The sequence below is a fragment of the Vulpes vulpes genome, chromosome 15, assembly GCF_048418805.1.
Source record: "Vulpes vulpes isolate BD-2025 chromosome 15, VulVul3, whole genome shotgun sequence".
Lineage (NCBI taxonomy): Eukaryota > Metazoa > Chordata > Mammalia > Carnivora > Canidae > Vulpes > Vulpes vulpes.
The window spans coordinates 72,645,726-72,662,894 of NC_132794.1; the positions used below are offsets into that span (position 1 = coordinate 72,645,726).

At 36.7% G+C, this 17,169-nt stretch overlaps 1 protein-coding gene across 1 annotated transcript in view; it reads left to right on the forward strand.

Moving 5' to 3' along the window:
* SPESP1 (sperm equatorial segment protein 1) overlaps positions 1-6,168 on the forward strand; it is a 28,066-nt gene extending 21,898 nt beyond the window's left edge. The window contains exon 2 of the mRNA XM_026014060.2: positions 3,013-6,168. Coding sequence (XP_025869845.1) covers positions 3,013-4,040 — 1,028 coding nt within the window. The 3' untranslated portion in view covers positions 4,041-6,168. The remainder of the gene's footprint in view (positions 1-3,012) is intronic.
* The last annotated feature ends 11,001 nt before the right edge of the window (positions 6,169-17,169 follow it).

Below are 17,169 nucleotides of genomic sequence, written 5' to 3' on the forward strand. Positions count from 1 at the left end.
TTTGTTTTGGAGATCTTATTAATTGATTTTGATAACTGTCTTTTTGGGCCAGGTGTTTTTTCCTCTTCCTGAGCTTCAAATTCATGCTCTTATGTTTTAAATTCATCAATAAAGAGTGAACCCTAGGGCCCCCACATTTGACCCTAATAAAAGGAGAACCCTTGGCCCATATGCACTCTCTACCTCCCACCACCCTCTCTCTGTCACTGTCTCTGGCTCCTCTGCTTTCCGGGCGCCTGCGTGGGCGCTCGCGCTCTCTCTCTCTCTCTCTCTCTCTCTCTCTCTCTCTCTCTCCTCTCTGTTTTTCTTCCTCCATCTCCCTCCACCTCCCGCTGTGTGGCCACAGGTGTGCTATGTAATTTCCAGGTCTTATAAGTAATAAACCTTTATTTTTCAGTTTCCTGAGAGTTGTTGCTGAAGGGTGTCTTACAATCATAATAAGAACCACATGGGTCAGCCCAGTTGTAACATTGATTTGAAAAGGGGGAATATCTGTGGGTAGCTCACTCCAGGGCCCAGGTGAGTGCCACCAGGCATTTCTAGCCTTCGGCCTTACTAAGGGATAGGCAGAGACTGGCACAAAATAAGCAATAACCTACAAGGGTTAGGTATGTTAGCCTTCTAGTCCATTTTTACAATTCCACAATTCATAGACAAAATGCATGATAATGTGAAGGTGATTTTAAGAAAATTATTACAATAATAATAATATATCAAAATCTACCTCCTTTTTTCGCCTATCATCATCGTATGGATCTTGACGTATGCAAGGCTTTTCTAAGCATAACAACATAAAATGCAGAATCTATTTTTTTTTCCAGAATCTATTTTTAGAATCTAGCTCTCCAAACAAGTCTGGTGTCTTTCCACTATCACTTTGCCTCACAGTTTAGTTCTCATTAAGAAATTTTTTAAATTAAAAAAATACTTTCAATTTTGCCTGGAGAGGGAGGATTTAGGTAGGAGTTATGCATTAGAGTTTGGTAAAATGGGACTTATTTTCTTGAATTAAGTCAATTTATATCCTTGATAGTGGCAAAATTATTTCAAAATGACATGTAATACAAAAGAACAGCAATTAAAATTAAAAACTATCTTAGGAGAGGGGAGTTGAAGCAGAGTTTCAGAATATATTATTCAAAAATCTTTTTTGTTTTCCATGTTGGCTTCACCAACCACTCAGATGCAGCAAAATACCAGTATAAGTAGAACAGCCATTTTGTTTTTAAGAGTTAAATGTTGATGGTTTAGACCAGGAATTTGGCAAACTTTTTCTGTAAAGGGCCAGATAGTATTTTCAGCTTGTACACCCTATGGTCTCTGTTGCAACTACTCAATTCTATTGTTACAACCCAAAGCAGTCATAAATAATACATGAACAAATGGGCAAGACTGGCTGGGTTCCAATAAAACTTTATTTACAAAACAACTAGGTGGGAAATAAAGGAAAAAGAAAAAAATTAAATTTCCTTACAATTTACAGCCCATTCCCAAGTCCTTGAGACTGGCAGAGTGACTTCCCTCCAGGAACTCAATTCCCTTGATGTTGATAGTTTGCTAGGGCAAAAGGCAATCTTAGCTTAACATTATCCCTGCCTCCTCTAAGTCTCCTTTAACATATAAAAATAGTTTCTTTGGAAACTTACTTTTTCTCTCCCCTCCCCCCGCCCTCCGCAAGATATATGTTAGCCATCATCCTTCATGTGTATGGCCCACTGATAATACATCTGAAGGGTCTCATGGCTAAGGTTTTACTAGATAGTAATAAATGACCTTTTCCTAACAATAGCTAGCCCCTTCAAAGTCCTGGAAACCTTCCTTCCAAATTCCTTAAAGACTTATACTATCCCTAACCCCCTCCCAACTTGAAACTATATAATCAACCACCCCTCAAAATCCCAGTGCAGCAATTTGTGCCCATGGGTGCTGTCCCTGTGCTTTAATTAAACCACCTTTTTGCACCAAATATGTCTCAAGAATTCTTTCTTGACTGTTTGCTCTGAACCCTAACATTTCCACATCAGATATGACCCACAGGCCATAGTTAGATCTGTTTTGTTTTTGGTTTTTTTTAAGATTTTATTTATTTATTCCTGAGAGACACACAGAGGCAGAGACACAGGCAAAGGGAGAAACAAGCTCCTTGCGGGGAGCCTGATGTGAGATTTATCCCCAGATCCTGGGATCATACCTTGAGCCAAAGGCAGATGCTCAACCACTGATCCACCCAGGCATCCCCCATAGTTAGATCTTTGCTGGGTTGAAGGCAGTAGTATACTGGTAAATGATCAACAACTGGCTTTTTGGAGGGACTGGTAAGCCCAGATTTATAGCATTTGTCTATTCACATGACATAAATACTCCCACCATAGCTGATTTCAGGGTATGTATTTGGTGTTACTGAACGGGACATGGAAAGAGATAAAGAGTGGTACAGTATTACATAGCATCTCTACCATAGAGATGTAAATAACCTCACTAGATATAAATAACCTCAAGACCATAGGTAATAGTAAAATGACAAAAGAATAAGAAGTGATGAATTTTGGATATTTGTTACCTTTATTTTGAATACAGTGTATTTTAATTGTAAATTAAAATTATTTTAAATAATGTCTATGTTTAACATTTGGCTCACAAAATTCCTTAAAAATTTAATGACTGGTTTTGGTGAGCCAGTATGAACCAATTCTAGCACACCACTAGAAGGATATAATAAAGAATTTTGTTTTAATAATCTGCCTACTGAATCATATGGAAGAGTAAAAGCAAAAAAAATACAGAGAATTGTGTTAACATGCAACTTTTGCACTAATCTTGTTCATCTGTTAATCTGAAAAAAAATTTTTTTTACTTAAGTGGGAATCAACTGAGTCAAAGGCAAGGTACTTTCTTTTTTTAATCTTAACTTTTAAGCGATAGCATATGAAGTCAATTTAGGTCAGTAATTCTGTCAATATGTTATATATAATATTAAGTGTTATTTACTGTTTGATTTTTTTTTCCCTTAAGGCATAACTGTGACGCCTGACGAAGAACAAAACTTAAATCATTATGTAGAAGTTTTACAGAACCTAATACTAAGTGTTCCTACGAAGGAGCCAGGTCATGAGAAAAAATCAAAGTCTCCAAATAATGTTTATTCTATAGGACCGAAGGTATCAAAATTAAAGGAGATAATCACACATGGAGACTCTTCAACTGAAAATGATGTTTTAATCAATCCTGCCAGTGAAGGAACCAGAGCTTCCCCTACTGGAGGCTTCACACTGGAAGTAAGCAAGAGAAAACCTACTGAAGTTACAGCATTCTGGTCAATTAAACCAAATAATGTTTCTGTTGTTTTACGCACAGACGAACCTTATATTGTAAAAGAGCCAGAGCCAGAGCCAGAAACAAAACCAACTGAGGAACCAAAGCCTACTATTACCAAAGACTACATAAGTCCAGCTGCCACCTCAACCCATCCATCTGTCACCTCTTTAAATAGGTACACTGACTTGGGTACCATCACAGAACCAGAAGACGTTCCTCAGCTCTCAGGTGAATATGAAGTGGACAAGCCTGAGTTACAAACATTTGTAAGACAGCCACAGCTTTTGAGTAATGATGACATTTTGAAAAAAATTTCAGATATTAGGTCACAGGTACAACGGGTACCTCTTGCTGAAAGCCTCAAGCCAGAATACAGAGAGGACATTCGAGCCTCTAGAGAGCATCTAAAACGAAGCCTTGCATTAGCAGAAGCAGCAGAACATAAACTACAAAAAATGTACAGATCCCAGGTATTACCACTAGGACAAAGCAGTAGTGGAATTGAGGACATTGAAAGTTTTATTAACATGCTGTACGATTCCAGATCTAAATTACCTGAATATTTAGATATTAGATATGTTCCACCAGAGATGAGAGGAAAAGCAACTACAATATACAATACATTGAGAAAAATATTATGTGTAAGTGGACTAGAAACTCAAAACCTTATTAGGGAGTTATTAAACAATAATATAAAAATGTTAAACCTACTTGATATTCCATGACAAAGTTGATTTAAGGGAACTGTGCATTTGTTTCATTGGAGAAATAAACATAGTAGTGATTCACAAGTTGGATGAAAATATTTTCTATCGTTGTTCAATGTGCTAACATCTTTACATGTCATATATTACAAAAATTTTCGTATGCCCTAAAGCTGAATAATTTAAAATAAAATTTTGGTTCAGGAGTTTGTAGTTTTTTTTCTCATTAATTTAATTAAAAGTTGTGAAGATCTAATATTTAAAATGTTTAAGCTTTGATTTTACTTGATTAGTTAAATTCACCCATTTTATAAGAGTTAAGAGACTGTGTGCAATCTGTATGTAGACTGTTTTAAATAATTGAATATAAATATAAAATTTTAGTACATATGGTCTTTTACTCTTCCAGAGAATCTGAGTTTTCTGCTTGAATAGCAAAGTTGGAACTTGAATCAGCACTTTTATTTGTATATCTGTCTGTCTTCTTTGAAAGGTGGATGATATATGAAGGTACATCCCTGTTTCTTTATTAAGTACTTTGGAGTATCAGTGAATGACTGTAACTTGGATTTGAAATGTAGCCATTCTCACTCATTTCCTGTTGTTTGTTTCGATACCTATACAGTGAAGCACTGCAAATCTTTTGTAGGAGTATGACTAACATGATTAAGGTTAACTGGGTAATATTGTGATTATGGCGCATATAATTTCTCTTTCATGATTTGACCAGCATTATATTTAAATTCATTTATTTATTCCTTCATCAAACCAGTCATTTATAGTTCAGTGGAGATTTATTGACTTTATACTATGTGCAGAACAAAATGCTAGGCTTTGGGGATATAGTAAGACCTATTTCCTTCTCTCTTGGAGATTGTATTATAGGAGGAAAGACAAGACATTAAATAAATAACTTCGATAATTTTAAATTCTCAGTTGTGACAAGTTGTTATGAATCTGTGAGAAATTTGACCTCACCTAGACCAAAAGAGAAAGTAGCATTTAAGGTGTGATCTGAAAGGTAAGAGTGTGTACACAGGGAAGTAGCATTCCAGGCAGAGGGAGCAGCAAGTGTGATGCTCTGAGTTGGGAATGAGTATGGCAAGTTTAAGAAGTAGCTGGAGTGTAGAAAGGTAAGGCCCTTCTACAGAACACCTCAAGGTGAGCTGGTGAGGTACATGGGATTGGAACAGACTCTGCAGGACTTAAACTGTATACGTATTGACAATGCTGGCTATTCTCCTAAGATCAGTGAGAAGCATTTGTGGATTTTAAGCAAAGGATGGGTATGATTAAATTTGTGTTTTTTAAAAAAAACACTCTGGCAGTGGTTTTGGAGGTAGATTGAAGTAGAAGTGCACTAGGTAAAGGGCAAATTTACTTTGGACTTGTTTGAAAGAAGTGTTCATTTAGGGACGCCTGGGTGGCTCAGTGGTTTGGCGCCTGCCCTACCGCCCTGGAGTCCCGGGATTGTGTCCCACATCGGACTCCCTGCATGGAGCCTGCTTCTCCCTCTGCCTGTGTCTCTGCCTCTCTGTCTTTCATGAATAAAAAAATAAAAATTAAAATTAAAAAAAAGAAGTGTTCATTTAGAAGTAGAATCAGCAGTGTTTGGTGATTGCATGGACATGGAGACAGAGTAGCAGGGTTCAAAAATAATTCCTCTACACTTAGCTATATCATTAAAAAGCCCATATAGGTTTTGTTTCACAGTAATACTCTGTTTCTTTTTTAACTGTGTGTATTGCTTGTTTATAAAATTAATTTTACTATGGAAGATTTCAAGCATGTGAAAAAGTAAACAGATTAATGTAATAGACCTATGTACCTAATGTCCAGTACAACAGTGATCTACTAATGACCAGTCTTGTTTCACCCAAACCCTCATCCTTCCCCCTTTCTCCTATTTTATGTTGAATTAAATCCCAGATAATTTTTCATTTCGTTTGTAAATATTACAGTGTGAAGCTCTTTAACTCTTTTTTTAAAAAATGACCGCAATATCACCACACATACAAATTTTAAAATTCTTTAGTTTATCATCAGATATCCAGTCATTGTTCAAATTTCCAACTGTCTAATAATTTTTTTAAATTTAGAGTTTGTATGAATCAAAGATCCAAATAAAGTTCACACATTGAGATTGGTTGATTTGACTCGTAAGTCTTTTAATCTGAAGAGTTTTCTTCCACTTCTCCCCACTCCCCTTGAAGCTTATTTATCAAAGAAATTGGTCATTTGACCTATAGTTTTACACCTATGTTTTTGCTGACTGTATCCTCATAATGTCATTTAGTATGTTTTCCTGCCCTCTGTATTTCCTGTATATTGATAGATGAATCTAGAGAGGCTTTATTAGACTCATGTTTGTCTCTTCTTTTGGTCAAGATAGTATAGATCACCTAGTTGTGTTTACTTTTGTATTTATAGAGCAGTCTGTGATGTTCATTTCCTATAGATAGAATGTTGATCAGGTGTTGCAAAATGAACATATCATGCCTTCCTGATTAGCGGGAATATCTGTATAATGAGACACTTCCCCCTCTATTATTTGATTCCCTAGGGGTCCAGTGTGTATTGGAAAGACATCAAATCTTTCTCTAACAGTTTTCAAAATAATTAGTTCATAAAAATCCTTCAATGGTGACCTGCTTTTTTCAATTAGATCTTTATTCTTTTGGAACAGTTGGAGGCTTACAGAGAAATTGATCAGAAAATACAGAGTTCTCACATGCCTCTCTCTAGTCTACCATAGTTTCCCCAATTATTTACATCTTATATTAGTGTGGTACATCTCTTACAATTGATGAACCGACACTGATACAGTACTATTAACTGAGGGTCCATAGTTTACATTAAGGTTCACTCTTCCTGTTGTACATTTTATGGGTTTTGACAAATGTATAATAACACATATACACCATTACAATAGTAATTGTAAACCATACACAATAGTTTCACTGCCCTAAAAATACCCTGTGCTTCACCTATTCATCCCGCACTCTTCCTCCTCCATCCCTCCAATCCCTGGCAAAACTGATACCTATTTTTTTTTTTTAAGATTTTATTTATTTGAGACAAAAAGAGCATGAGCATGAGCATGAGCAGGGAGAGGAGCAAGCAGGGGGAGAGGGAGAAGCAGGCTCCCCACTGAGCAGGGAGCTTGACCTGAGGCTCCATCCCAGGACCCTGAGATCATGACCTGAGCTGAAGGCAGACACTTAACTGACTGAGCCACCCAGTCGCCCAGTAAAATATTTTTACTGTCTCCAGAGTTTTCCTTTTCTATGACGTCATGTAGTTAGAATCATTTAGCCTTTTAAGATTGGCTTCACTTAATATGTGTTTAAGATTCCTCCATGTCTTTTTGTGGCTTGACAGCTCATTTCTTTTAGTGTTAAGTAATATTACAGTGTATGGATGTACCATACTTTATATATTCAGCCTTTGAAGGACATCTTGATTACTCCCAAGTTTTGGCAATTGTCAATAAAACTGCTATAAACATCTATGTGCAGATTTTTGAACGCAAATTTCAGTTGTGCCAGTTTTTTTCACACCTTTGAACATATAAAAATTAGCAAACCTTTATATTTTGGTCAATCTGATAGATGAAAAGTGTTATCTAGTTATTGTTTTAATGTATATTTCTTTAATTATGAGTGAGGTTGGACATCTTTTTATATTTATATTTTTATTTCTGAAAATGGCTCGTTCGTGTTTCTCTACCAGTTGCTTTTCCGTAGCAATACATACAACCTTTTAATGTAACAAGGAAATTGGAATTTTGTGTCATAATTTTGCAAATATTTTGCCTACCATATTATTTGTATTTTGATCTTTCCATGCAGAAATTGAAAACATTTATAAATCAAATTTATACCTTTTTCTTTGGGTGCCTTCCTGTTTTTTTGTCTTACCTTTCCCACTCAGATTTTACAAAATTCTTCTTTTTTATTCTCGTGTTTGAATGGTTTTACCTTTTTTAAAATAAACATTTTTAGAGCAGTTTTAGGCAAAATTAAGCAGGAGGTGCAGAGAATTTCCATATATATACACACATGCATGGCCTCCCCCATTATTGCTTTCCCCCACCAAAGTGGCACACTTGTTAAAATTGATAAACTTACGTTGATGCATCATTATCACCTTTAAGTCTGCAGTGTACATTAGGGTTCACTCTTGGTTGTATACATCCTGTAGGTTTGGACAAGTGTATAGTGACATGTTTTCATTGATACTATTTTATGATACTATAGTATCATAAAGAGTAGTTTCACTGCCCTAAAAATCTTCTATGCTTTGCCTACTCATCCCTCTCTCCCTTCAACCTCTAGCAACCACTGATCTTTTTACTGTCTCCATAGTTTTGTCTTTCCTAGAATGTACTATAGTTGGAATTATATAGTATGTAGCTTTTTTAGATTGGCTTCTGTCACTTAATGCACATTTAAGTTCCTCCATGTCTCTTCATGGCTTCATAGCTCATTTAGTTTTAGCTCTGAATAATGGTCCATTGTCTGAATGTACCACAGTTTATCCATTCGCCAGAAAAGGACATTTTTGGTTTCTTCCAAATTTTGGCAGTTATGAATAAAGCTGCTATAAACATCCATGTACAAGTGTTTGTATGGACATAAGTTTTCAATTCCTTTGGGTAAATACCAAGCACAATCGCTGGGCTGTACAGTAAGTATTTTTAATTTTCTAGAAACCATTCAACTGTCTTCCAAAATGGCTGTACCATTTTTCATTCCCTCCAGCCCTGAATGAGAGTTCCTGTTCCTCCACATCCTCACCAGCACTTGGTGTTGTCCATGTTCTGGATTTTTACCATTCTAATAGGTGTGCAGTGGTCTCATTGTCATGACCTATTACTTTCTAATTAATTTTTAAATTTTTTTGATAATTATAAACATGCAAGTTTTAAGAAATAATGTGATGAGATCTAGTTAATGTACTCTTTACTCATTTCATGCAATGTTCATATCTTTGAAAACTATAGTACAATATCACAAGCGAGATAAATATGTTGATATAAGATACAGAACATTAACAATACCACAAGGATCCCTCTTATAGCTACATCTACTTTCCTCCTGCTTTCACATCTCCCTAACCTCTACTAACCACCATTCTCTTCTCCATTTCTGTAACTTTATCATTTCAAGAATGCTCTATAAGCAGAATAATATAGTACATAGTCTTTGGGGGATAGTCTTATTTCCCTGAAGCTCACTTCTCTGGAGCTTGAGCAAGGTGGTTGCATGTATCAATCCCTTCCTTTTTATTTGAGTAGTGCTATGCAGTTTGTTTAACCATTCACCTGCTTAACAACCTCTGGGTCATTTCCAGGTTTGGCTATTACAAAACTCCTATCACCATTCATTTACAAGTTTTTGTGTGAACGTAACTTTTTATTTCTCTGGGATAAATGCCCCTAAGTGAAATTGCTGTGATGTATGGTAGTTACATATTCAATATTATAAGAAACTGCCCACAATTTTCCAGAGTGGCTAGACCATATCCACTAGCAACATAAAGAGTTTCTCTGATAGCTCCCCAGCATTTGGTGTCATCACTATTTAACACTTACTTATTTTAAAGTGTACTATTTGATAGTTTTGGTGTATTTATAAAGTTTTACAATGATAATAACAATCTATTTCCAGAATATTTCAACATCCCCAAAAGAAAGCTCCATATTTATTAGCAGTCCTTTCCCCATTCCTCTCTCTCCCAGCCCCTGGCAACTGTGTTCTGTTTCTGTGGATTTGCCTATTCGGGACACTTCATATGATGTAATCATACAATATGTGTTCTTTTGTGACTGGCTTCTTTCACTTAACAGTGTTTTCAAAGTTTATCCATATTCTAGCATGTATTCAAACCTCATTACTTATGGTTGAAGAATATTCCATATATGGATATTTTGGATTTTGTTTTTGCATTTCTCAGTAGATAGACTTTGGGTTGTTTCCACTTTTTAGCTATTAGGAATAATGCTGCTACAGATGTACATATTTTTTGTGTGCACATAAGTTTTAAACTCTCTTGGTTGTATACCTAAGAGCAGAATTGTTGGATAGCTTTACATATAACTTTGGGAGACAGCCAAACTGTTTTTGAAAGGGCCTGAACCATTTTTTTACATTCCCCTCAGCAACATATGAGGATTTCAATTTCTTCACATTCTCCCCAATACTTATCAATGTCTTTTTTTTTATTACAGCCACCCTTGTGGGAGTGAAGTGGTATCTCATTGTGGTTTTGACCTGTATTTGTCTGATGGCTAATGCTGTTGCACACCTTTTCATGTGTCTATTTGCTATTTGTATATATTCTTTGGAGAAAAGTCTATTCAGACCCTTTGCCATTTTTTTTTCCCTTTACCATTTTTAACTGGGGTTCTTTTTCTTTTTATTTTTGAGTTGTAATTCCTTATATATTCTGGATACTGGTCCCTCATTAGATATACAATTTGAAAATATTTTCTCCCATTCTGTCAGTTGTCTTTTCACTTTCTTAATCGTATTGCTTTCAGCACAAAAGTTTCTAATTTCAATATAGTCCAATGTATATTTCCTTTTGCTACTTGTGCTTTTGTGTCATGTCTAAGAAACAGTTTCCAAATGCAAAGTCCCTTATCCAGTATGGCTAGCCTCCTCAAAAGAAGATTAAAAAGCCACATAAAGACTGAGACCCACAGAGAGAACACAGTGTGATGACAGAGACGCAGATTGGAAGCGCAAGGATCAACGGCCATCACAAAAAGCAAAGAAGAGGAAAGGCAAGATTCTGCCCAGAGTCTCAGAGGGAGAATGACCTTACTGACATCTTGATTCTTGAATGCTAGCCTCCAAAACCATGAGAAAGTAAATTTCTGTTGTTTATTTTATTTTATATTTTTAAAGATTTTATTTATTCATAAGAGACACACAAGAGAGAGGCAGAGACACAGGCAAAGGGAGAAGCAGGCTCCATGCAGGGAGCCCAACGTGGGACTCGATCCCTGGTCTCCAGGATTATGCCCTGGGCCGAAGGTGGCACTAAACCACTGAGCCACCCGTGCTGCCCAATTTCTGTTGTTTAAAGCCATCTAGTTTATGGTACTTTGTTATGACACTCCTAGGAAATTAGAATAGTCTTGGCATTTAATTCTTTCACATATATGGCTTAATTCCATATACTAGTATTACTAAGGATTTTTGCACCTATATTAGTGAACAATATTGATCCACAGCTTTCTATTTTTTGTCTAGTTTTGGCATCAGAGCAATATTAGCTTCATCAAATGAATTGGGCAGTGTTCCTCCTTCCATTTTCTGAAAAAGATTATGTAAATTGGTTTTATTTATTTATTTTTTAAAACTCCCCCCCCCTTTTTTTAAAGGTTTTATTTATTTATTAGAGAAACACACAGAGAGACAGACAGACAGGCAGACAGGCAGAGGGAGAAGCAGGCTCCATGCAGGGAGCCTGATGTGGGACTCAATCCCTGGTCTCCAGGATCGTGCCCTGGGCCAAAGGCAGGCGCTAAACCACTGTGCTACCCAGGGATCCCCAAGTTTCAGATATTTGACTATATGTCTTGGTGTAGATTATTTTAGATTTATCCTATTTGGTATTTGTTCAGCTTCTTAATCCTATAGGTTTAGGGTTTTCACCAAATTTGGAAAAGTTTTGTCCATTATTTCTTTGAGCACTTTGCAACCTCACCTTCTTCTTTCTTTCTGGGATTCCAATCACATGAACACTAAATCTTTCATTATTGTCACGTGAATCCTGGGCATCTGTTCATTTTTTTTCAGTCCACTTTCTTTTTATTGTTCAGATTGGGTAATTTCTATTATTCCGTTTTCAAGTTTACTTATTATTTCCTCTGTTTCCTCCATTGTTCTGTTGAGCCCATCCACTGAGCTTTTTGTTTCATTTTGTTTTATTTTTCAGTTCTAAAACTTCCACTTGGTACTTCTTTATATCTTATAGTTCTTTGCTAAGACACTATTTCTTTGGGAGGAGATTTTATACTTTTTTCATTTATATCAAGCATGTTTTTAATGTTCATTGAAGCACTTTTATGATGGCTGTTTTAACAACTTTGTCATATAGTTCTAAAATTGCTGTTTTCTTGATGTTGACATCTATTGATTATTGTTATCTACTGGGTAGTGGTGAAAGTTCTGACTCTCCACTAGGTCTCCTGTGACACTACTCTAGTGGTGAGGAGGAGGGATGCTTCATTACTGCTGGATAGGGGTGGAATTCATGCTACTCATATACTCTTCACTAATATGAAGTGGGGGTTTAAGTACACCCACTGGAGACGAAAGTCCTGGCTTTCTACTGAGCCTTGTCTGATACCACACTGGTGAGAGGACGGTCTTTATTTGGCTTTTGCCTTTGGGGATGGGGATTGAGTTGGAGGTTACAATTTTTTTTTTTTTTTTTTTTTTTTTTTTATGATAGTCACAGAGAGAGAGAGAGGCAGAGACACAGGCAGAGGGAGAAGCAGGCTCCATGCACCGGGAGCCCGACGTGGGATTCGATCCCGGGTCTCCAGGATCGTGCCCTGGGCCAAAGGCAGGCGCCAAACCGCTGCGCCACCCAGGGATCCCGGAGGTTACAATTTTTCTGTAATGTTTGGCTGTAATAGAGTGGCTACTATCTAAAAGTTTTGTGTGTTGCTAGCCTGCCCCTTTCCAATCCTTTTGTTAGAAAGAATGGCTTTTTTTTGGAGTTTTTATCTCAGTGCCTGCTATGTTTCTGGTTTGTCAGCTTTTTTTTGCTCTAAGTCTGGGATATATGAGGGGAAAAAACAAAGTGTGGAGAATGCACCACCATGTCATTTCTTGGATTCAGAGTTCTGTGGCCAGTATGCCTTCTTTTTTCCAGCCATTTAGAGTGTTCTTAGGTTTATTTTATATATAGTGTCCAGGGTTTTTAATAGTGTTTAGGAGTACTTTATCCTAAAGACAGTGAAAATATATTGCAATATTTTAAGCATTTTTAGCAAGTCATTCTAGTTGGTTACAGTGTAGTTAAAGGATAAGTGAGAGCAAGACTGAAAGTAGAAGCCAGTTAAAAGCCTGCTACAGGAATCTTAAAGACAATGATGTCTTGCACTTGGATGGTAACAGAGGAAGTAGAAATCAGTAGTTGAATTTGAGAGATATTTAGGAATTAAGAATCAATAGAACTTGGTGATTGTTTGATATCCAAGATAAGGGATCCCTGGGTGGCGCAGCGGTTTAGCACCTGCCTTTGGCCCAGGGCGCGATCCTGGAGACCCGGGATCGAGTCCCTTGTCAAGCTCCTGGTGCATGGAGCCTGCTTCTCCCTCTGCCTGTGTCTCTGCCTCTCTCTCTGTGTGTGACTATCATAAATAAATAAAAATTAAAAAATAAATAAGACTTAAAAAAATATCCAAGATAAATAAAGGAGACAGGAGTAACTTCTATGTTTCTGATTTGCACACTGGGTGGGTAGTAGTTTGTTTTTTAACAGCATTTATCATAATTATGATTTTATAGTTATTAGTATATTTATTTGTTTAATGCTTGTCTCCCATGGAAGGGCCATGAAAGTTTTGTTCACTGCTATAATCCCAGTCCCTAGTACAATGTTTGGCCTGTAATTATATGCTCAATAAATATTAATACACTACAGTATATTTAGAAGAGTGAACATGATTGGGACTCCTTGGTAGCTCAGTTGGTTAAGTGGCCAGCTTTCAATTTCACCTCAGGTCATGATGGTTTTGGGATCAAGCCTGGTGGCAGGCTCCATGCTCACTGGGTAGTCTAGTTAAGGATTCTTTCTCTCTTGCCTTTTCCCTCTGCCCTTTCCCCTGCTTGTGCATTATCTCTCTCTCTCTAAAATAAATAAATAAATAAATAAATAAATAAATAAATAAATAAATAAATAAATATTTAAAAAAATAAAAGAGAGATCATGATTCTGGGGAAGATTATTTTGGAAATGTTATTTTGAATGTATTAAATTTAAAGTGTCTATGAGACGTGTCCCAGTTACACATTGGTCTAGAGCCTAAGAGATAGCAGTAAATAAGGATTTGGTATCTGCTTATAAATGGAAATCTAAGACATTGATATTGAGAGATTGTTCATGGAGTATATAGAGGAGCAAAGAAAGCCAAGAACTAAGTTTTAAGGAACTCTACCTTAAAGTGACAACAATAGGAGCTTTTTAAGCAGCAGGGTAAGAGTAGTCAGAGTAGTAGGGGATATATAGGAAAAGTGTAGTTAAATAGAAGGCAAAGGGAAAGTGTTTAAAGAAAGAGGGAGGAGTTATCTCTGTTGCAACTGAGAAATCAAACAAGATAAAGACTGAAAAGCATCCACAAATTAGTTAAAAAATGGTTTTGGTAGAGACACTGGTGAAGAAGGCATATTGGAAGAATACTTTGAAATAACATGGGGTAGCCCGGGTGGCTCAGCGGTTTAGCGCCACCTTCAGCCCAGGGCGTGATCCTGGAGACCTGGGGTCAAGTCCCATGTTGGGCTCCCTGCATGAATGAAGCCTGCTCCTCCCTCTGCCTGTGTCTCTGCCTTTCTCTCTCTCTCTCTCTCTGTGGGTCTCACATAAATAAATAAATAAATAAATAAATAAATAAATAAATAAATAAATAAATAAATAAATAAATAAAATCTTAAAAAAATAAGAACATGGAAGCAGAAAATACAGAAAATTATTGAAATACTTCACTAAATAAGAGAAAAAGATGAGAGCTGGAGGGCAAAGTAAAGCCCAAGGAAAATACTAGTTTCTTTATTATTTTCAGATAGACTAGACTAGACCATGTTTATCAACGGATGAAAAGGAGCCAGTAGAAAAGAGATTCAAAACAGGGTGGGAGGGTGAAATAATCAGTAGATCCAGAACACTGGTAAAGGATTTTTACTTCATTTTTTTAAAGCTTTTATTTAAATTCCAGTCAGTTAATGCATGGTATACTATAATTTCAGGTGTATAAATTCAGTGATCCAGCACTGACATACAACACCCAGTGCTCAACACAACAAGTGTGCTTCTTACTCCCCATCACCTATTTCACCCATTCCCCCCACCCATCTCTCCTCTGTTAACCATCAGTTTGTTCTCTGTAGTTAAGAGCCTGTTTCTTGGTTTGCCTCTCGTTTTTCCCTTTGCTTGTTTATTTTGTTTCTTAAATTCCACATGAGTGAAATCATATGGTGTTTGTCTTTCTCTGACTGACTTATTTCTCTTAATGTAATACTCTAGTTCCACCCACATCATTGCAAATGGGAAATTTTCATGCATTTTGATGGCTGAGTAATATTCCATTGTGTATATACACCACATTTTCTCTATCCATTCATTGGTTGATGGACACTTGGACTGTTTACATAATTTGGCTATTGTAGATAACACTGCAGTAAACATCAGGGTGTATGTATCCCTTTTCCTTTATGGTCAAGAACAAGACAGGGATGTCCTCTCTCACCACTGTTATTTAGCATAGTATCAGTAGTCCTAGCTACAACAATCAGGCAACAAAAAAATAAAGACATGCAAATCAGCAAGAAAGAAATAAAACTTTCATTATTTGTAGAAGACTTAATGCTCTGTATGGATAACCCTAAAGACTCCACCAGAAAACTACTAGAACTGATTAATCAATTCAGGAAAGTCACAGGATACAAAATCAATGTGGAGAAATCTATTCCAGTTCTATACACTAGCAATGAAGCAGCAAAAGAGAATTTAAGAAAATGATCTCATTTATAATTGCGCAAAAAGTAGTAAGATACCTAGGAATAAAACTAACCAACCTATGAAAGATCCGTACTCTGAAAACTATAAAATATTGAGGAAAGAAATTGAAGGTGATGAAAGACCTTCCATGCTCATGGATCAGAAGAACAAATAGTGTTAAAATATCTATACAACCCGAAGCAATCTACACATTTAATGCAACCCCTATCAAAATACCAACAGCATTTTTATTTTAGATGGAAAGATGAACATTTCCTTTATTGCAAAGGGGACAGAGAAATAAAACGAAGAAGGAGAAAGAATGGATTCAAATAAAGATAGGTTTATAGGTTTGGTAGCAAAAATTGAAGTAATTCTAGATTGTAGGTGCTGATGCTTCTCTTTCTTCTCCTTCTCCCCCTTCTCCTTTCTCTTGCTCTTTGTCCTCCTTCTTCTCTTCATCCTCCTCCTTCTTCCTCTTCTTTTCTTCTTTTTTTAGTGATGTAGAAATTGAAGAGATCTGCTGAGATTGAGTGAGTTAGAAGCTTTAAAAGGGATAGCATATGTTAAGGGCAGGTGTTAAGGAATGGTAGTTTTGTGTTACTTATAGCTTTAGAAAGTATGATTATATAGAAACAGTGCAGTATAGTGTGATTTGAGAACATTCAAATATCTTCTAACAATGTGCTTGAACCTCTATTTTAAGAAAATGTTTACAATGGATTAAAACATTGTGGGAGGGGACACCTGGGTGGCTCAGCGGTTGAGCGTCTGCCTTCAGCTAAGGATGTGATCCCAGGATCCGGGATCAAGTCCCACATCGGGCTCCCTGCATGAAGCCTGCTTCTCCCTCTGCCTCTGTGTCTCTGCCCCTGTCTCTCTGTGTGTGTCTTTCATGAATAAATAAATAAAAATATTTTTTAAAAAAATAAAGCATTGTGAGATACTGCTCTGTTTTATATGTTTAGGTTTTGATGGGAAATATTGTTTCTTTTTAAAGATTTTATTTATTTATTCATGAGAAACACAGAAAGAGAGAGAGGCAAAGACACAGGCAGAGGGAGAAGCAGGCTCCCTGCAGGGAGCCGGATGTGGGACTCGATCCCAGGACCCGGGATCACGCCCTGAGCCAAAGGCAGACACTCAACCACTGAGCCACCCAGGCATCCCAGGAAATATTATTTTAAATTGAAGCCAATTTCTACTTGATTTCAAACTTATTAGTTCCTACTACAATCCCTTTTAAGTTCTTTTTTAAGTAATCTATATACCCAACATGGGGTTCAAACTCACAACCCTGAGATCAAGAGTCACATGCTCACTGACTGAGCCTGCCAGGCACCCCTCTACTAAATCCCCTTTTGATGTTTTCTGCAGATTGAGATTTGACCCTCAGAATGACTGGTTTTGA